Raw genomic sequence first — 21,359 nt, 5'->3', positions numbered from 1 at the left:
CACAGATCTGTGAGTGTTGAAGTGGAAACTACAAGACAGTGAAGAAATGAGTTGGCTTTTTTATTTTCAAATATAGCTTCTGTGAACCAGTGAGGGTCACCTCATCCATCCACCGCTCGAAATTATGGTTTGGAAAAATAATAAAAAAAAGAAACAGGCACAAGTTTGGACATAAATACATGGTTTGAACTGCAGTGAGTACATAAACTGAGAGCTGGTCCCTTTAATTATCTGTCGAGCTTTAATGGATGAAGGAGAGACTGAAGAGAAGTAGAATATAAGTTGGATTAATCTGTTGCTAAGACTTCTGCAGGAGTGAACCGTGACCCATCAGTGAGACGTGAACGCTGCTCACCGACAGGTTAAAAACGAAAGAGCCGATGTCTTCCAGAGGAACGTCCACTTCTGATGCTGCAAAAATGAGATTTTTATGACCAAAAAATCCAAAATGATTGTTCCGAATGTTGTCCCGCTCTGAGGGAGTTTTCAGAGTCAGGATGGGCACTGCATAGTCAGCATTCTGGAGTCCGCTGGGCCCGCCCACTTTAGCTCACGGTGTCCTGACTGGCACCGATGATCTCCTGGATCTCTCTGACCACGATGATTCGAGCCAGCATGTGCTCCACTTGCTGGCTGGCGAGGGGCTGAGACGAGTACCACATGGGGCTGTTGGGGGCCACCACGGGTTCTGGAGTCATGTAGTAGGCGTCGTTGCGCCCTTTGACACTTTGAGGACTGAAAAACAAAATCAAAGGAAAAAAAGAATTCACAGCTGTAGTACAAAATTCACAATAATTCCACCGGGTTCACACCGCATGCAGAGGCGCCGCAAAGCGGAGTGCACATGGATCCGCTTCACCTCCAGTTCTATGAGGGGATTTTTGTGCCACCATGTTGCAAGGAACAGATTTGAGATCAAAATGTTCTAAATTGTGAACAAGATGTGAAGTGTGGAGAATAAAACTTCATAATTTGCAAATGAAAATTCATAACATTTGCGTTTAAAAAATGTTTGCATTTGCAGCACAAACGTTTTCAGATGCGTAGTGCCTCATCTTGCTTTCGCCCTATCTTTGATTTTGCGTTCAAAATGTTCTCTCAGCTTACAAACAGCCTGCTGATTGGTCTAGATTCTATCCAATCAGCTGTCTCTATCTCACACTGTGCTTCAGGGACTGAGGTGGACTTTCTATCGGTGCTGTTTGGTCAGAATTCTACAGTCTTCAACATTCTGGTCCGTTTGTCTTTGAACAGAGATCAGAAGGAGTCTCACAAATACAACAGGGTTCTGGATTTATTCGTGTTTAAAATGCAGCAGAAAAAAAACGTCTCAGCGTCGTCTCCTACATTACATCACGACTATGATGTGTATGAATGAGCCATAGTTTATTCATAAATAAAATGTAAAAAAATGAAAAGAAAGTTGTATTTTTCCACGAATATGTGTTTTACTTAGGACAAAAGCAAACAACTTCCACTTGGGCCCCAAACACCGTCAATACGAGGTAGAGACACCTGATTGGATAGAATCCAGACCAATCAGCAGACTGTTTGGAGTGGCACAAACTGCTAAAAAACTATATAGTGCCCTGGATTTTAAAGGTAATTCAGACACGATGCTCACTACACTTTTCTTTTGTTTTTCTAAAAACCTGATATGACGTAATCGATTCCACGAAGAGAAAATCAAATATAAACGAACATTTCACGACGTTTATTAATAACTCCACTGTCTTCTGATGGTGAAAATGTGGATAGTTTATTCAAAAATTACATTTAACCACATTTCTTTGTTCGAAATACTTCGACCGCAATGCATTGTGGTCTATATCCACTAAACTAATCATCGATACATGCTAGTTTTTCGCAAAGACTTCAGGGAAATTTCGAGTGCACTCGATCTGGAATTAGTAGATTCGGACAGCACTAGAAAATGCTGGACGCAAAATTTTGAACGCAAAATCAAAGATAGGGCAAAAGTGAGATGAGGCACAACGCATCTAAAAAATTTGAGTTGCAGACACAAAATTAATTTTGGAAAGCAAAAACGCATAACGAGAAAACAAAGTCGGTTTTCTCGTTTAACGAGATAATCAAGAACGGAGAATGAAGCGTCTCCCTCCAGCTCTCAGACACAGAGACTTCACCTAATCGAAAACACTCCACAAACGTTGTTTTTAGTCGATTTTCTATTTATTAGTGGATCTATGCTCTTTAAACGTCTTAATTCAGTCTCATGCATCGACCACTCCCTTTTCCCCAAAATACTCGAGCAAACATCGACAGATTGACAGAGAGCTGCAGAGCGTGTCTGCATGATGCGTTCACTGAGATCTGGACATCAGCAGCAACACAAAGCAGTTTATCAGAGAACATGTCTAACATCAGCACTGATCCATATTTAATCGATTGATTAAATAGTGTCGACATTTTTTCTGAAAAACTGCTTTGTTTCCCTGAGGATTGTATAAAAAGGACAAAAGCACAGTAGCGGATTGTGTCGGGCCGAGTGGCTTTTGGGGGCATTTAATGTCCGGAGTTCATTGAACGCATAATGCGCAGATTCTTGGCGCTGTGATCTGTCAGTCAACCCGTTCGGAGGTTTGGGAGAAATAAAGGGAGGAGGGCTGGTGTATGAGATGGATTGAAGGCGTTTGAGGAGCGTAGAGCCACTAATACAATAATTAAAGACAATAAACTAAAAAAATAACCACTTTTGTGGAGGGTTTTTTTGCTGTTTGGCTTATTAACCACAAAATAAAGAGACTTAAAACAGATGAAGTCTGCATCTCCGTCCGGGAAAGGAAGTGCGGGACGCTTCCTCGTTATCACGAGAAAACAAACTTGGTTTTCTTGGGAAAACCAAGTTTGTTTTCTCGTTATAACAACATATTATCTGTTTATCACGAGAAAACAATCCAAAAAAAAAAAAAAGTAAGGCAGGATGTTTTTGGCTTCTGTAAATAACTGTATTTTATTGTGAAAAATTGGTTATATTTTGAAAATTAATCGTATTTTCTCGTGTGTTTTGGTGTATTTCCTGCCGGGACTGACGTAGATCGATCGCAGCTCGAGCAAAAAATAGGCCAGACGGTGAAACGATCGCTGCATGGCACGAGCTGGCCGCGGCGGTTCGGGTCTGGAGGGAACCACACCAAAGGTTACCAAAGGCGGCGAGCGGTGTGAACCCGGCTTTTGGCTTTTGTCATCAGCAGCAGCTCACCATTTGAAGAGGTAAAAGTCATAAAGTTTTATGGGACAGCGAAGCGGATTCTCAGCGTCTTCAACCTGCTCCTCGTACATCTCATCAGCTCCTGAAAGAGAGGTCAGCAGAGGTCACAAAGGCGCTCACACCTGAACTCAGGAGATCCACTCGTCTGATCACCTTTCTGTCCAGCGCTGTGCTGACCCTGAACTTTGAGAAGGCGGATGCTGGTTGCTTTGTCCTTGGCGTTAGCGGGGTTCTTCCTCGTGTGTCTCAACACTTTGGAGAAAGAAACCTTCATGTGCTGCTCTGGTGTCATCAGGTGGAAATATCTGCAAAACACATTTGATCAAAGCCAGCATTTAGCCAGTGCCGAAACCCAGAAAGACCAAAGCTGGTGCCGGTCACTCACTTAGTGTTGAAATACATTAGAGTTGTGAGCAATGTGGAGGGCGAGTGTGCCCCGAGCTGCTTACACTCCCACAACATCTCCTCCGTCACATGACTTGGAATGACGTAACCTTGGATGCAAATAAACCATCATTTTAGTTTTTCTATAAAAGCAAATTCCCCAAAAGTAAAAGGAGAAGTGCCGCACCTAAAGGATGAACACTGGGCTTCCAGTCGTGCAGGATTTTGTGTAAACTCTCACAAAATCGTGTGTAATACGGATCGGAGAAAATGTCGTCCACGCGTCCATTTTCAGACAGGTACTAAAAAAAAAAGAGACCAAAACATTAAGAGTGTTCAAAGGGTCGGCTCACATAAGAGCAAGAGACGAACCTTCTGTATACACAGGAACACGTAGTATAGAACGTCTGGAGCAAAGAGTTCCTCCTCTGATCCTCGCGCCTCCTGCGTCATCAGGGAAAGGCCCAAGTTCAGCTCGGCTACGGCACTGGATATCAAGTCTTCTTGGAAACGCAGAGGCTGGCGGCCTGACCAGAAATGAGACACGGAGAAGCGTTAGAGCCGAAACCAGGGGGGTCGAAGTCTATCGCACAAGGGGCCAAAATCTAAAACACACCTTAGGTCGCGGGCCGAACAGGATAGACATTTATTAAACACTCTAAAACTACATTTGTAAAACTTTAAAAACATAACTTCTTACATTATTATGAACTAGAAATATAGCATTAGCTGTGATAATGCTAGTGTGAATGCTGTAAGTTGAATTTGGCCGCAAAAGACGCTGAAATTGATAGCTGAAAACGCTGAAGCTGATAACAGAAGCTAATATAGGAGCTAAATGCCAAATTAGCCTAAAAAATTTAAAAAAAATTAAAAAAACATATGTTAGCCTAAACAGCTAGTATGTAGCTGAAAAAAATAGCTAAACTTCAAATATCCTAAAAAACTGAAAAACCCTAAATTAGCCAAAACAGCTACCATGAAGCTAAAATATTAGCTAAACTCCAAAATACCCAAAAAAATCTCAGTAAATGCCAAAATTGTCCAAAAAGCTAGCAGAGTGCCAATTTTTAAAACTCTAAAACCATATTTTTAAACATAACTATGAATAATTAAAAGGTAGGAATATTATTCCAGAACAAATCAATTTAAACCTTAAATAACTTTTAATATTTTACTCTTCATAAAAAAATATTTTGTCAAAATGAAACAAATTAGAAATGAGGACAAGGTAACATCGGACCACTAATAACAATGACATAAAATGATCTGAAGAGCCGGATAGAATCACCCGGAGGGCCAGATCCGGCCCCCGGGCCTCAACTTTGACACATGTGGCCTAAACTATAAAAGGAGGCGTTTAATTATTAGTGTTCCCTTGTTTATCATGGGGGATATGCTCCAAAAATAACTTGCAATAGGTCTAATCAGTGAGGAACTCCTCATTTAATATATCTTGTTTAAACTCTCAAAGTGTTTAAAAATGCAAAAATAAGTCCAGTATGATAGAATAAAAACAAAGATCTGATGGTGATCAAAGATCTATGTAACTTTGACAAGCTGAGCACACTCTGTACAGGAGACACGACAGGGAGGAGATTCCCTGACAGGGTCTACAACCAATCAGGAAGCAAACACGGTGCGCTGTAAGAAAAAAAGCATGTAAAACTGCACAAAAAAAAAAAAAAAAAAATCCACAAAACAGCGAGGGAACACTGTACTTTGGATAAAAGTTTTACTAACGTCCTATAGGGGCGAATCTGGTGTTTTCCTGCTTGCTCAGTTCAGCGTTTTTCCGACTGGCCCAGAGGCGCCACACCTCCAGGCCCTCCTCCGGCTTCAAAGAGACGGGAACCAGGATCTCTGTGGGCGGTTCGGCATCCCCCTCTGCTTCCCCGTGGCTCTGTTTGAAGGCAAAATGAGAATGTCAGCCGGCAAAAAGGAACAAACGCATTTGCAGGTTTTGAATTATTCACTAGTTATTTGTTTTCAAGACTGTCATAATAAAAAAAAACCCCAAAAACTAAAGTTCAGATTTAAATTAAAAAACTAACAAAATAGAGACGTTTTACCGTCTATATTAATATTTGTTGTATTGATCAACACTGTAGATTAGGGCTGGTTTGATAAAACCAATCTGAATCGATGTAAGCTTAATAGATTGATCCATAAAAGTAGAGATCGATCTAACACATAATGCTAAAGTCCACTAGCTTAATGCTAACGTATAATGGGATTTCCCATAGGACGGCTAGTGCTAACGCTCAGTCGACCTAAACATACATTGCTGACTAAATTAACATCTTTATAAGCTCAGAGACATGAATTTTCCAAACACTTAAGAAAATAATAAGCGTGTTTGAGATGTCTAAGGCGGACGCAGCGCGGCGCAGAGCAGTGCATGCTGGTCAGTTTTCTGTACCAACGTCACATGTGCGCTGTCACCAAGTATTGCGAGAAAGGGGCGGGTTCAAGGCGCCTACCTAATACAGCGCCACCAGAAAATAGGTACTGCATTGGCTGCAAGCCGCCTTAAGGACTGAAAAAACAATGCATTGTGGGAAACGGTGTCCTGACAGTTCTTGTAGTTGGACGTGATGCTGATCATGTCCCTCTTTCTGGATAGTAGTAATTTACTGATGTAAAAATATACAAGATTTCAAACCATCTGTGGTTACGTGTGTTCCTGTTGTCTTTTAAAGTTAATTTTCATTTAAATTATATATATTTCTCTGGGACATTATATTAATCCAAGGGCTATATTTTATCCGTTTTCCTCTGACAGATGTTAAAAATACTATGAAAGATATAAAAGCACAGATCATAGTAAAATTCAAGCGAATGTTGAGGACAACCCCCGACTTCCTGTTCTCATACAGTCTTGGAGTTCGCCTTCATCTAAGGCGCCTTTCCCCGCCAGCAGCCGCCAGATCTCGCCGATGATGCAAGCGAGACGTAAGTGATCTCAAACACACCTAATATTTAAAGTAACCATTTGTAGTCTAAAGTACCATTTTTTGCTCATACTTTCTTCTTCTTCTGGAATAAGGTGTAATGCTATAGCGCGATCGCCACCTGGTGGTCAAACTGAAACGTCCTCCAGGAGAGGCAGAACAAGCTTTATGATATTAACAATCTCATTGTAATCTCACTAATACATTTTACAGTATATGAACCGTTTTATATTAATATGAAAATCTTCAAAACATATATAGATTACTAATGTATTTCTAAACAAATGTGTAAACTAAAAACTTAATTGGAGTCGATTCTGAAAATTCTTGTTGATTCCAGCCTCACTGTAGAGACGATGTTTAAGCTGCAGGACTAAAGGAAAACAATCTCCTGCTCTGACCTGCAGGTGAAGCTGCTGCTCCTGTCCGTCTCCAAGGCTGTGCTGCTGGTTGGGGTCCCATATCTGCACGGACTGCGTAGTGTTGTACGTCCCTCCTACGGTCTGCACGGCCACCGGGATGTGAATGTTCCCGTTCATGAACTGTGCGGGGAACAGCGTCTGAACTATTTCCTCCTGCGTTGCAGCAGAGGCCGCCTGAGCGTCTGCAGAGCCGGAGCTGTTGGACATTTTGTCTTTGCTGTTGGTGGTGGTGACCTGCACGGTGCTGTACGTCTCTTGCGGTATGGCGATGTGGGTTACGCCTTGCTGCTGCGGAGTGGAGTACACGGGGATGGTCCAGGTCTCGCCTGTGGGAGCGGTGATGGTCCCTGTAGTGCTGTACAGCTGAGTGCTGTCGACGGTGAGCAGATCCGGCCGCAGGGACACGTAACTTTGCTGCTGTCCTTGAGGGATGGCCAGAACCGTGGCCACCTGCTGGCCCTGGGGAACGGCGTAGGACACGGCGAGCGGTACGTCTACCTTGCGCTTCTTAGCTGGTTGGAGGACGGCTGCAACTGTGCCGGGCCGTCTTTCGGCTTCCCTGGGAGACTCTTGTTGGGAAGGAGAGACGGCCTCGATGGTCTGGATCTGGATCTGTTGGCCGCCTTGAAGTTGGATCTGTTGGCCGGCCTGGAGTTGGATCTGCTGCCCGCCTGGCAGCTGAATATGCTGCGTTCCTTGTAGCTGAATTTGTTCGCCACTCGATAACTGGATCTGCTGTCCTCCAGCTACAGCTGCAACCAGCTGAGCCTGAATCTGTGTAACGAAGGGAGTAAAGCTAAAGTAAAGCCTCGTCAGACCTGTGAGGACGACAAAACCAACACCGTACCTGCTGCTGCTGCTCCTCAGTGAGCTCTGCTTGTTGGACAAACTGGGCTGTTGAAATTCCCACCAAGTCTTGCTGGGAGGGGGAAGTCACCTGAAGAACTTGACCGACTGTTTGACCCTGCTGCTCCTGGATCTGAACCTGACGGACAGGAGGCAGGAAATGCATCATCCTTGTGCTTTATATCAATAAAATAACAATCGCACAAGAGGCCAAAATCCAAAACACACCTTAGGTCACAGGTCAAACAGGAAAAACATTTTAATTTTTAAAACATCAACTTTTTATCATGATTATGAACTAGATATATAGCATTACCTGTGATAATGCTAGTGTGAATGCTGTAAGATGAATTTGGCCGCTGAAAATGCTAGTGCTGATAGCTGAAAATGCTGAAATTGATAGCCAGCTATTTTAGCTAAATGCCAAATTACCCTAAAAAAACAATAAATAAATAAATAACTTAAAACGGCTAGCACGTAGGCGGAAAAAAATAGCTGAACTTTAAAAAAAGTCTAAATTAGCCAAAACTGCTAGCAAGTAGCTGAAATATTAGGTAAAGTCTAAAACAGACTAAAAAAATCTTAGTAAATGCCAAAATAGTCCAAAACGCTATCAGAGTGCCAATTTTTAAAACTTTAAAACTGTAACCTTTTAACATAATTATGAATAATAAAAAGGCAGGAATATTATTCCAGAATAAATCAACTTAAACCATAAAAAACTTTGAATATTTTACTCTCCATAAAAATATAATTTATCAAAGTTATACAATTTAGAAATAAGTGCAGGATAACATCAGGCCAATAAAATAAAATGATCTGGAGGGCCGGATAGAATTACCCGGAGGGCCGGATTCGGCCCCCGGGCCTTGACTTTGATGCATGTGGTCTAAGCGCAGAGATACCCAGTTTAGTTTAACAGTCAGATATTGTTTATATGTTATGACTTTCTGCTTCTGTACAATTACAGGCATGAAGCTCAATGAGACTTTTTTTTGTGATATTGAGTTTCATGAATAAAATATAATTGAATTGAACAACATGCAGTTTTTGTGGCCTCGTCTCAAGACCACAAGTTAAACATTATTTAAACATGTATGTTTGCTACTATGGTGAGAGTGAGAGTTAAAAGGAGTAAAGCAGCAGAAAAGAAGCCTGGTAGGTGTTCTTTTTTTTGTTTTAGCTAGAATACAGAAATTACATGGTCTAGTTAGAAAATAAATACAGCATCTCTCACATTAGATATAAAAACCAATCAACAAACAACAAAGAGCTTCAGGTTCAGAAATAGAGGATATCAATTGATCTAGCACAGATTCTATTGCAAATCTCAGAAGTATACAGGTAAATTAGTTAAAAAGGAAGTTTAAATTATATATTTGACAAACTGTTATAGATATTAAATAAAAATAACAAACCCTGTAATCAAAACATAACAAATAAATTATTGTTTTAATTAAATTTAGGCTACTGCACTCTTCTCTTGAAGTGCAATTATATTTTTTAGTTCCTTATACCTCCATCACTTCCTTAAAAAAGCAAAAACAGTTTATCAGCTCACCTGCACCTGAAGCTGCTGCTCAGCCCCCTGATGGACAGACATTTGAGGGGAAATCTCTGTTGACGTCACCTGCACCTGTGGAGAAATACGCCATAATAAACTCGAATTATCAATCTTAAATATTACAATAATTGAATTACAGCAGTGTCGATATGTTTCTATATATAACAATTGTAACTTCTTTTACTTTTGACAGCAGCACAAGCTTGTTCCTTTCAAAATAAAACCCATTCTGTGTCCTGCTGCAGCAATTTTTATTAAATTAAAAATGCAACGCAGTCAAGTCTGATATTTTTTATCATTAGGCATTTTGGTGTGTTTTTTTTCTTTTATTCTAATTTAATCTAAAAGGGGACAAAATATTTAGCAAACCAGAACACAGAATATTTCTAAAGGAGCAATGTGTTTCAGTATATGGACTCAATAAATGGGATAAATTCAGCACAGAAATTAAAAATGTCACAACAATATCAAGTTTTAAAAACTACATAAAAAATAGTATAATCAATAATTATAAATGTATCTAGTACAAATAAAATCTGTTCATCCCTGAGGTAAGGAATTCATTTCAAACTGCTTTATGTTTGTAATTGTATATTTGTGTTTTCTTTCCTAATATTCTGCTATTGTATCCCAAATCGGCAGAATGTTTTGTGTTTTTCTTTCTCACTGATTGATTTATTAATTTGGTAAAAGTGGTAGACAAAATAATTTTGTTCTCTTTTCCCTTTTCATGTTTTTTCTTTTGTTTCCATCATATTTTCAACTCAAGGTTGTATTGCATGTTTCCCTTTTAATGAATAAATGAATGAATTAGATATAAAACAAAAATCTAAAAAAACAATTTACAAAAATCTATTTATAAAAAAAACTCAAAACATTTAGAATAACCTGAGTTTTTATTATTGAAAACACATAACTTCAAATCATTTTAAACCACATTTGTTCAAAACTTTAACCACCTTAAATCTACCAAAGTAAAAAAAAAAACTTTTAAAAACTTTTATTTGATTTACTATAAATTAAAAACACAAATTTAAAGAAAATTTCAACATAACTTCTCACAGTAAATTAAACTGTTTTGCTTAGTTACTTGACATGTTTAAAATCTAAAGAGAAATGACAAAACTGAATGAACTAATCTCTTATTTATTCAATTGTTAACATTTATTATTAACCATCTGAGCTCTGATTTATTTTATTGCTGCACTTTAATTATTGTGCACTGTCCACTTCTTTTTTTACTGCACCTTTTATTTATTTTATTCCTTCTTTAATTTTTTTAGCAAAGAGCTGCTGGCAGAAATTTCATTTTGCTCTGCATAAATCACAATAAAGACTCTCGAAATCTTAAAGCTAAAGAGCCACAATAAAGAGACAAAAAAGCCACAAGTTGCAGACCCCTGTTCTAGTGTTTTCGTGTTTTTATTGTCCTTATGTTTGACTTTATTGTTCTGATATTTTAATGTCTCTGTGAGTTGGAAACCGACTGTAGCCATCTTGGCCAGGACTCCCATTTTTAATCTCAGCGGGAATATCCTGATTATATAAAGGTTAATAACCTCCTACATAGTCGTTTTGTCTCAGATACCATATGGCCTTAATATGCCGACACTTTCTGAGCATCAGAACATAGTAAAGCATGAGTTTAAAGGCTCTTACTGGGCACGCCAGCTCCAGGAGCGATCCAGCCACCTCTGTGCTGTCTGTGTAGACACAGTTGGCCCCCTGCTGCTGGTACACCATGGTTGTTGTGGTGGCAGCCCCGTCCTGCTGGCTGAACTCCTGCAGCACCTCTGAGCCCTTGGCAAGAGACTCCAGGAACTCCTTCATTCGGTGCTGAGGCACCGTGCGGGCCTTCTGCCGCACATACTCATCGAAGGACACCACCCCACCCTCCTGCTCATTCATTCTTGATGGACCTGAAAAGTTTTAGATTGGACACGTGATAACACTGTGCACACTAGAGTATAGTGTTTGTTCAATGGAATGGATGCACAGACATCATTTATGATCATGCCAAGGGCCCTCATGATGAGGAACTGGGAGCCCAAAGCTACACAAATGTAGTCGATTTTCCCCAAACAATTAAGTAATATGATATAAATTCAGAATTACATCATCAATAAATCTGGGGCTACGAGTTCCCAACAATTAATAAGATATCAATTCATTAAACGAACAATACGATCACCTAATGTAGTTCCTAACAGTTGGATTTTTGTCTGAAAACTGGGTTTTAGCATCCTAGCTTCACAGCGTTAGCAAGAGGCTGTTTTGATCATTAAAATATGATGTTTTTATTGTTGAATGTGCATAAATATAGCTAAATGAGGTAAAATACAAACTGTAGCTAGTCGTGAATGTTTACTCCAACACAACATGAAACCAGAAGTTCATTCATTGCATTAACTCGCCGCTAACTGCTAGCTATGCTACTGTTAGCCAGCTAGCTAGCTAGCGCGATAGCCTTGGATCCTGTCATGCTACCTTAAATAAAACGAAATCTTTTCCTTTCCGCCAAGGCACGGCGTTTAAAACTATAAAGCCGATAAACGTACTACTGGCACCACCGGCGTGCCATTCTTTCGGCTACGTAGCTGTTTTGATGCAAGCAAACCGTGATGCTACGACTACACCGCTATGAAATTTAACAACAGCAGCAAACAGTCTCTGACGTCGTCTGCTTCTTGTTGTTTCAAGCTCAGGTCCGAGTCTGAGGGCCAACGTCCACACTTCTGGGGGAAGTGTGGTCTTTATTTGTTCCATGAAATATAGATATATAAGAAAACCATCTTGACACTTACACTGGACCGCGATTCTTGCAACAGCCGTCTATCCAAATAACGGAAGTACAGGCCCTAAAAACAACGCGACTCCTCAGCAGACTGCTCTGTCAGCTCACAGCCTGACGAGCGGCGCTGCTCCAACACAGTTTCCATCCTGACGAACTGCTGGAAACGCCGAAGTTTTTATTTTATTTTATATTATTTTACACAGTTAGATAAATTTTTATTGCTATTGGCAGGATTGGAATTCCAGTGCAACTTGTATATTTATCGTTGACACAAAATAATTTAAATATTTTGCCAAAACTGTTGTTTTGTCACAACATGTACTCAACAGATAATTACAATTTATTGTAAAAAGAAAAAAAATAAAATGTAGACATAATTGTATTTTTTTTAGTATTACTTGTAAAATAAATCTTTTAAGTTTGAGTTTCGTCTATACAATTATATCAATGTTAGCCCTGCCACACTACCGATAGGGTAAATACATTTTAGGAAAGCCCGGTAAACATTCGACTGCATGTGCCTTTAATAAAGTCTAACTTCCCCAGTCTGCCTTAAAGAGCCAGGCATGTGCCGCTGAGGGCGTCCCCTTGCTCTTTCCACAACAAACTGCCCCGTGCTGCTCTTAAGGTAGACCGGGTTAGATGCACTTTGCTAATAGGCTGTGTTCGCAGCGAACCGAGAGTGAAAGAGTTAATTTCTACTTTTGCTTCAGACTGCCTGTGATCTTGCAAGTATTTTGATGGATCTGATTTTGTTAATTATATATAGAAAGTATAAATAAATAATATAGATGTTTTTACACATACAAGAGAGAAACAGGGAGTAAAAGGGGTAATTCTTATTTATTGTATCACAGAATAAACAAACACATCTGATGTGTATTGCAAAATGAATGTCAAGGTTGCTATTGAAGCTTGTATAACTACTACTTAGTCCCTTGAATCAACATGCTAGTTAAGGGGTCTGCAACCAGACAAAATAACAAAAAATAAAAATAAAAACATTTTTTTAAGTAAGGATTACTTATTTAGCATTTACTTAATTTAGATTAGTTAAATGTGTAAATTGATGGCTGAGGGGCACATAGATTATAAACTTTGTAGGATTTTACATGCCTGTTGACCTGAAAACGTTTTGTTTGATCAACTCTACCTCCAGAATTAACAGATTTTATATGGAAAGCAAAGCTTTGGTAAAAAGTTTGATGAGTTAAAAGCAAACATTATCTCATGCTGCACAACATTAGTTACTAGCTGTCCAGAGCTGCACTGAGATAATCTGGTTTGGCACAGATCATCTTCTATTTTGAAAATAAGTAAAAAAAAAATCACATTTTGAGAAATGCTAGCTTCTTTTTATATTTTTGCTTTTGTTCGTTCCAAAAATAGACATAATTCAAATGTATTATTAAAAAACAGAAGGTCATGAATGCAAATCCAAATTTATTCAAGACTAAAGTACGACTATGCGGCTCCTTAGGTTTTAATCACTAGAAAACGAGTACAAATGGCTCTTTTACTGCTAAAGCTTGCAGACCCCGTGCTAGTTGCAATGTAAACAAAAGTTAACTGACTTTGTAGAAGTTCCTTAGTCATTCCCGTGTCAGCTTGGCTTCATGTCTGCATGTGACTTTGTGACAGTAAGAACCTTAAAGTAATCTCCCAGGAGGCAGATTACCATCAAACAGCTGCTGGAGAAAACCAGGTTTGTTGTGAACTGTTGCTCATGTACAACCCCTCAAAAATCAAGCTGCTTCTAAGAAATTGTTCCAACGTGTCTGTTTTTGTAAGAAAGTTAAAGTATCTGCTCTGGAGTTCACAGGATCCCTCTTTGTTGGGGTTTTACAGGTAAGACAGTGATGGGAGGTTGCCAAGATACCAGCTGGTTCAGTAAGTGGAATCAGCGGTCAGGTGGAAGATTTGATGCCTGCTGGTGTTCCTGGTAACTCACTGAGATCTTCATGGAGCGCCATAGAGATGCTTGTGCTGCTGCTTTTCACATCGAGTACAATTTAAAGCAGGACGGGGAGGACAAATCAAATCAGGTATCTCAAGGTTGCTACTTTGTCTTAATGACCATCAGAATGTTGAACTTATTAAATATATTATTTTCAAAATAATTAATAATTGGTAATTTTATTGTAAATCTATGGCTTGTTTAATGTTAACTTCTAAGTATTAGCCACAAAAAAGCAGATTATATTTTAAATGTTCATTTTCTAAACATAAATGTATCATCAAAAGCCTTAGAGTGTACATCACACAAGACTTCTATTATACATTTAAATTCATATTACCCATTGACAGTCATCTGAAATAAACCAATTAACGATTGTCGTGGTTTATTAGTTATTCACTCACTGTGGGGATGAATTATCTGCTTTTTAAAATTAAGTCTTTTTGTGTCATATAGTGCAAATTACAGCCTGACATTTACGATCCAACAGATCCGACTTGGTCATTGTGAGAACCTCTGTGTTTTCATTTTATGGTGTTGTTTGTGCTCAGATTATCTATCTGTCAGTGCTGTAGAGTGTGCAAACCCTCCAGATTACATGGAGAATTACAGGATTAAAACAAAAGATCATCAAAGGATCTGTGTGACTCTGAACCACTTAAAGTCTTTCAACTGTTTGATATTTATCTGAAAGGGCAGATCTGCTATTCAAGCTTTGGTTAATCCGGCGGTCGGCAACCTTTAACAGTAAAAGAAACATTTGGGCTCGTTTTCTACTGATCAAAACCTAGAAGGAGCCGCATAGTTTACTTTAGCCTTTAAGAAATTTGGATTTACATTCATGACCTTCTTTTTTTATAATAAATATGATTTTTCAATTTTTTGGCACAAACAAAAGCAAAAATATAAAAAGTACCTAGCATCTCTTAAAATGTGATTTTTTTAAAATTTAATTTAAGCTTGACAGAAGCTCAAATAACTTATTTTCAAAATAAAAGATACTCTCTGCCAAACAGGATCATCTCAGTGCAGATAGTAACCAATATTGTGCAGCATAAGATAAAATGTGCTTTCAACTCATAAAAGATCAAACTTTTTACTAAAGTTTTGCTTTCCACATAAAATCTGTTCATTCTGGAGGTAGAGTTGAGCAAACAAGAGGTCTTCAGGTCAACAGGGATGTAAAAACCTCCATAGTTTATCATCTATGTGACCCTCAGACATCAATTTATAAATTTAAACTAATCTAAATTAAATAAATGCTAATAAGTGCTATTTTATGTTTCTTTTATTCATTTATTTTTGTTTTTCCCCCACTTTGTCCTCAACAGTCCCACACTGCTGGGTTTGGTTATTTTAAATTGGGGTTTGGTAGTCTTAGTTTTCCGGCTTTGTTTATTTGTTTTTTTTTTTTTAGGTAGTTTTGGTTAAGGGGAGCTGCTGACTCAGACGGTTGACATGTCTGGGTCAGCAGTCTCCATCACTTATTTTATGTTTGGCCAAAGCGCCACATGTGGATCTGGAGCTGCAGGTTACAGACCCTATTGCTTTAGAATGAAGATATAAGATAAGATACAAGATGTAAATGATATTTAACCATAAATTCAGATTTTTCATGTTAATGTCCTTTTTTTTCTCCACAGATTTTGGACTTTTAGCTTCAAAAATGAGGCGCTCACCTTCTTCCCCTCTCAGAGTAAATGTTTTACTCTTTCTAATTGGAAGTCTTTTCCAAACTTCCCACTTACTGGACATCTCGGATTCAGTTCCGATCAATGGAGGCAGAAGGATGTACGTGGTGTCCAGAGAAACCGTCCTACATTCAGGGAGCTCTGCTGAGGACGGTGGAAGCAGTTATGGAGGAGCAGAATCACCGCAATCCAGAAATCCCACCGTCAGCCTGGAGGAGCCGAAGCGAGGCAGCTTTGAAAATCCATCTGGGTTTGAAATCCCTGAGAAATACCAACGTTCTCGGAGTCCACATGACATGGAGACGTCCAACCAAGAGCTGGAAAGACTGAAAGCATTAGTTAGAAAAATCACTCCCTCTACTCTGCTATCAGAGGATGGCAGCCATTTAAAAGAGAGTCTGGCATCCCCAGTTACATCTGACTCTCTGACCAGTAAGTTTAGTCTTTGATTCAACACTCTGGATTATTGTAGGAATTTGGAAAAACTAAATTTTTCTGTCTTGTAGGTTTGGACAACGTCAAAAACAGCGTTCCTCCATCCATGCCTGAAGCTGGAGGTCCCTGCGTGCTCGGACCCTCACCGTGTCCCATCCTACCCAACGTCAGTGGCACCAGTCTACTTTGGGATGACATGAAGCGCACTCTAGCGTTTGCGTGGGAGCTGCACGTCTTTGGATCTGCCAGCCTTTACATCCTAATATCTGTGCTGGCAGTTGTCGGGATGGTTGGAGCGTTCTCTCTCCCTCGTCCTCTTGGAGATGCCCTGATCTTATCTAATAGTCTACTGTTTACGAGTGGCTGTTTGCGTGCTACCCTCCTTCTGCTCGACCCCTACGGTACCCGGCAGGTTCTGCCTCACGCCGCTCTGGTTGCTCTGCACAATGCTCCTCTGCAGGTTCTTCTGTGGATACAAATCCTCCTCGCTTTGGTCACTATTAAAGATTTAAATATTTTGCTTCTCTCAATGAAGCTGCAGCACCCGTGGGTGATTGGATGTTTGAGCCTGCTGCACTGTACCGCTTTACTCATTGCAGACCTGTACTCCTCATCTCCTGCTCTGCCTCTCATGCTACAAACCCTGTCTCTTTGCCTGGGGGGTCCTCTGTGCTTGTGCATCCTCATAAAGTCTCTTTCCAGTCGTCATTCCTCTCTTGGATCGTCTGTACCCCAGTGGGTTTCCTCGCAGAGGACAGAGCGTCTTGGAAAGCGAGTGACTGCGGTGTGCGCTTTCCTTGGAGTGTTGTGCTGCAGCCTTCAGATGTACAGCCTCCTCTGGCTTCACGGGCTTCTGGGAAACTGGAGGCGCTTTAGCTGGGGCTGGTGGCTCGTGCAGTTTTGGGCCAGAAATCTTGAGCTGGCATGGGGGTTCTCTCTGCTGTTCCTGGGGTCCTGGATCTTCTGGACACCGTCTAGGGCTCACGCGAGAGGAGACCTGTGGCAGAGTAAAAGAAAAGAGGAAAAAAACTGGAGGAGTAAAGTGTTGTCCAGGTTGCAGAAAGGCCTGCTGAGAAAATCAGAGGCCTCTTTGGAGGACCTGATACCAAACAACTGGGCAAAGTTTAAAATGTCTCGAACAGGTATCAGCAACAATGCGATGTGTCCATACGATGAAGAACCAACCACGATCACGTCCGAATACAAACACGACCCTTTCAGCAGCAGCTCTGAAGCTGCTCTGTACTGGCAAAAAATTGGCGAGCGAGAATGTGTCCTTTCCCTGATAGAGTTCGACATGCGACCTCCGTCTCCCATCAACCTGCGCCGCAGCATCGATAACGCCCTTCATCACGGACACCTGGTTGCAGGAAGTCTTTTCACGCCCCCACCTCCCTCCTGGACTCACATTATGGGCACGGAGAGAGACAGCGATCTGACAGCCCCTCCAGCTTATGGGGGCTATGGGTGGATGCTGGACACCGAGTCCCTGTCTGCTTCTCTAGACCATTTCCAGGCAAAGGAGCCTGCACAGTCACTGAGCAATACTCCTGATTATAATGTCAGCGTTGGGTCTCCAACTGCTGCACCACAGGAGGAAGAAATACCCTCAGTAATACTGCAGTCTGATGATGAGGATTGGGTCACAAACCTCTGAGCTAAGCAGTATCCATGGTGATTTTCATTTACTTTATTAGAGTCTGAATCAATGTTTCTTTTATCGTGTTTAGTGTATAAGACATATTACTTTACACTCATTTGAAAGAAGTACGGGCTGCACGGTGGCGCAGTGGTTAGCGCTCTCGCCTCACAGCGAGAAGGCCCCGGTTCGAATCCCGGCTGGGACCTTTCTGTGTGGAGTTTGCATGTTCTCCCCGTGCATGCGTGGGTTTTCGCCGGGGACTCCGGCTTCCTCCCACCGTCCAAAAACATGCTTCATAGGTTGATTGGTGACTCTAAATTGCCCCTAGGTGTGACTGTGAGAGTGAATGTGTGTGATTGAGGCCCTGCGACAGACTGGCGACCTGTCCAGGGTGAACCCCGCCTTCGCCCATCAGTAGCCGGGATAGGCTCCGGCACCCCCGCGACCCTGAAAGGGAAGAAGCGGACAAGAAGATGGATGGATGGATGAAAGAAGTACAAACTAAGCATGTGATATAAACTATTATCTCCCTTGCACCAAAACAGTGCTTGTAAATGACTGTACTTCTATTACTTGTAAATAAAATCGTTTTGCCTAAATGTTAATTTCTTTATTTTTTATGCTTTTTTTGTCAACAAATAACTTAATTTAGTGACGTTCTCAGATAAAGTACATTGTTCTTCTTCAGTAGCTTTCATTGGTGGTTTGCAAACAACTCAAAAGGTGCATTACTGCCACCTACTGGAATGGAGTGTGGACCGGGATGGTTATTTTACTGTACCTGCCGTTCCAACCGATTTAAGCATGCACTAACCTATGGAGCTAAATTGAGGCCAATATTATTGGAAACCCAAATAAAACCACTTAAAAAAGATCAGTGTTGGCCAAAAAAATTTAAAATGTCCAAAACTTTTTGTTATTCTAAAATAAACATTATTTTCAGCTTCAAATGTTCTGTTTTTAAGTTTCTAAACTAAAAATTCCACTTTTTAAACTTTTCTTCACTTAAAACTATTTTTTTTCCACTTTCAAATTGGAAAATTTCAGTTTCAAAACTTTTGGCTCCATTGTGGCTCATTGGGGCGGGGCTAACACCAAGGACCAATCAAAATCGATGAGGGTGGTAACTTCAGTCCCGATGCATTCATTGACTCTGAGAACTGTGATAATTACGGTCAGAAAATGGCTGTTTAGTCTGTACTATCATAGTCTGAAGTTGTCCCAAGACCGGCGTAAAAAGCAGAGTTTTATCACGTATAAACCGCGCGTCCAAAACACTTATCTAGTCCGTTTAAAGCGCCATCTTATTAGGGCTGGGCAGAAAAAATTGATTAATCGATTTAGGCTTAATAGATCAATAATCGATTCACAAAAGTTATAAATCGATTTAGCATAAAAAGTTAAAGTCAGCTAGCTTGATGCTAACGTTTAATGCAATTTCCCGTCGGACGGCTAATGCTAACGCTAGGTCACCTAAACATACATTGCTGAATAAATGAACATCTTTATAAACTCACAACCATGAATTTTGCAAACTTTTTTAGGAAAATATTTTTTAAAGTAACTATTTGGGGTCTAAAACATCGCTTTTTTGTCTTATACTGTTGTCTTCTTCTTGAATAAAGTGTACTTCTATAGCACGATCACCACCTAGTGGCCAAACTGAAACGCCCTCCAGGAGAAGCAGAACAATGTTTACAATGTTAATGATCTGAACATTTTTGTTAGAACTTCTGCTTTTGAGAAACTATGTAACACTGTATGATATTAACAATCTCATTATTTCACAAATACATTTTACAGTATGTGAATAAGATCAGATCAATATACGTAAATCCAAATTATATGGTAGATTCTTAACATATTTCTAAATAAATGTGTATTAATGTGTAAACTCAAAATGTAATTGAAGAACTGAAAGAATCGAAAAAACCAGAATGGAATGGATTCCGGCTGTTGAGAATCGTCACCATATTGCTACATACAGGCATAGAAAAAGTCCTTAAAAAATGCTGAAAACATGGAAAGCGTCCTTTTTAACATCCCTAAAATGTTGTTAGCCCCGCCCTAATGCACCACAACAGGTCCAAAACTTTTGAAACAAATCTTTTCAGATTTGAAAATAAAAAAAGAAAAAGAGTTGAAACTAAAAAAATGTTTAAAATTTGAAATTTTGAGTTTAAAAACCAAAAAAACAGAACATTTGAAGATGAAAATAATTACGTTTATTTTAGAATAGCAAAAAAATTTGGACATGTTACTTTTTTTAGGCCAAACACCAACTTTGTTGTGTAAAATTTGATTTATTTGTGTTTCAAATAATATTGGTTCCAATTTAGCTCCATACCCAATTCTGCTAATTATGTTTCTGGGGAATCTAATCAAATTCTCACAACTTTTCTTTAATATGGTGAAATCGTATCCAATCATATCCATCGTATTTCCAATTTTTCAAGTTATTTTTTTAAGCTTACCCTATGCAAACTATACTGTATGCATTGCAACAACCCATATGCATGTGTTTCTGCTTGATTGCACAATCTGCATTTCCCATTCTCATGTTTTCCAATGCAATAAAGATGCATATTTATGGTTGTATATCCAAATCGGAGTTAGTTATAATCCCATTTATCCCTATTCATTAAATTCCCCAGAATCCTATAGCATAAAACCTTTTTTCCTTTCTTTCCTCCTCCCATCGTCTTTGCCATAATTCCTTTAATTTTTTGTTTTATTATACTTTTTATTTTAGCTTCCCTGAGACGTATGTTCAAATCAATACTTTCCTCTCTGGAAGTACAACCTGAGCATTCAGGTGTCATTTAAGGCAAACATTGATCATCTGGCCCCGCCCACAACAGGTGCAACTCGGCGGTGATTGGTCACTCAATTAGCCAACATTCTACAGAACCTATATGAATGTCGGAGTGGACCCGGTCCGAGCGCTCAGCGGAACGTTTCTAAAAGCACACCCCGAACGTGACGACAAGCGGTGTGATGCCTCGAAAAAGTGGGTTGTTGTTCGCAGTGATGGCGGTCGTCGCGTCGACGAGACTCTGCGCCGCAGAAGCTGACCCGGCCGGCGCTGCGGTGCGGGGCCGGTACCGCCTCAGGAATCTGGTGACGGGCCTGGAGGTCGATCCCGGGGTCCAAAAGAGGCTCGGGTCGCTCACATTCCGGAATAGGGGCGACTTGAATTCAACGAAAGGCAAGTTTTGCTTTGGTGTCATGCAGAATGTTGGGCCTCTTCAATACTGTTGATTATTCTGAGAGAAATTGGATTTTAGTTTTTACAGAAAAGCTCTTATTCTGAAAATAATTTAAAAAATGTACCACTTCAGAGAAGCTAAACTTTTTTTTTCAGAAGCAACTTATTTTTTAATCTAAAAATGACTGGATGATTTTTTTTATATTCATTCTTGTTCTAAATCCCCATTT

At 40.0% G+C, this 21,359-nt stretch overlaps 3 protein-coding genes across 5 annotated transcripts in view; 2 read left to right on the top strand and 1 right to left on the bottom strand.

Moving 5' to 3' along the window:
• Positions 1–47: 47 nt before the first annotated feature.
• On the bottom strand, positions 48–12,367 carry LOC112145124 (glutamine-rich protein 1). The gene is made up of 12 exons (XM_024270179.2): positions 12,207–12,367; positions 11,062–11,321; positions 9,400–9,474; positions 7,840–7,977; positions 6,972–7,766; positions 5,360–5,519; positions 3,989–4,143; positions 3,804–3,918; positions 3,618–3,726; positions 3,386–3,537; positions 3,224–3,314; positions 48–735 (listed from the first exon to the last, which is right to left on the bottom strand). The coding sequence occupies exons 2-12, from the start codon at positions 11,308–11,310 to the stop codon at positions 546–548; spliced, it is 2,229 nt and encodes a 742-aa protein (XP_024125947.1). The 5' UTR covers positions 11,311–11,321; positions 12,207–12,367; the 3' UTR covers positions 48–545.
• Positions 12,368–13,803: 1,436 nt separating this feature from the next.
• On the top strand, positions 13,804–18,041 carry LOC112145327. Of its 2 annotated transcripts, XM_024270487.2 has the most exons (4): positions 13,804–13,901; positions 14,045–14,241; positions 15,797–16,276; positions 16,351–18,041. In XM_024270487.2, exons 3-4 carry the CDS (start codon positions 15,820–15,822, stop codon positions 17,934–17,936), a joined length of 2,043 nt encoding a protein of 680 aa, XP_024126255.1. In that variant the 5' UTR covers positions 13,804–13,901; positions 14,045–14,241; positions 15,797–15,819; the 3' UTR covers positions 17,937–18,041. The 2 variants fall into 2 exon arrangements, with proteins under 2 accessions (XP_024126255.1, XP_036067988.1); XM_036212095.1 differs by lacking the exons at positions 13,804–13,901; positions 14,045–14,241 and having other exon boundaries at positions 15,373–16,276.
• Positions 18,042–20,853: 2,812 nt separating this feature from the next.
• LOC112145796 overlaps positions 20,854–21,359 on the top strand; it is a 6,533-nt gene continuing 6,027 nt past the window's right edge. For both annotated transcript variants that reach the window (XM_024271258.2, XM_024271257.2), the window contains exon 1: positions 20,854–21,129. In XM_024271258.2, coding sequence (XP_024127026.1) covers positions 20,919–21,129 — 211 coding nt within the window. In that variant the 5' untranslated portion in view covers positions 20,854–20,918. The remainder of the gene's footprint in view (positions 21,130–21,359) is intronic.

This window comes from Oryzias melastigma, linkage group LG5 (assembly GCF_002922805.2).
Source record: "Oryzias melastigma strain HK-1 linkage group LG5, ASM292280v2, whole genome shotgun sequence".
Taxonomy (NCBI): domain Eukaryota; kingdom Metazoa; phylum Chordata; class Actinopteri; order Beloniformes; family Adrianichthyidae; genus Oryzias; species Oryzias melastigma.
The sequence above is the reverse complement of the archived record's forward strand: the minus strand, read 5'-3'. Positions and strand labels throughout refer to the sequence as shown.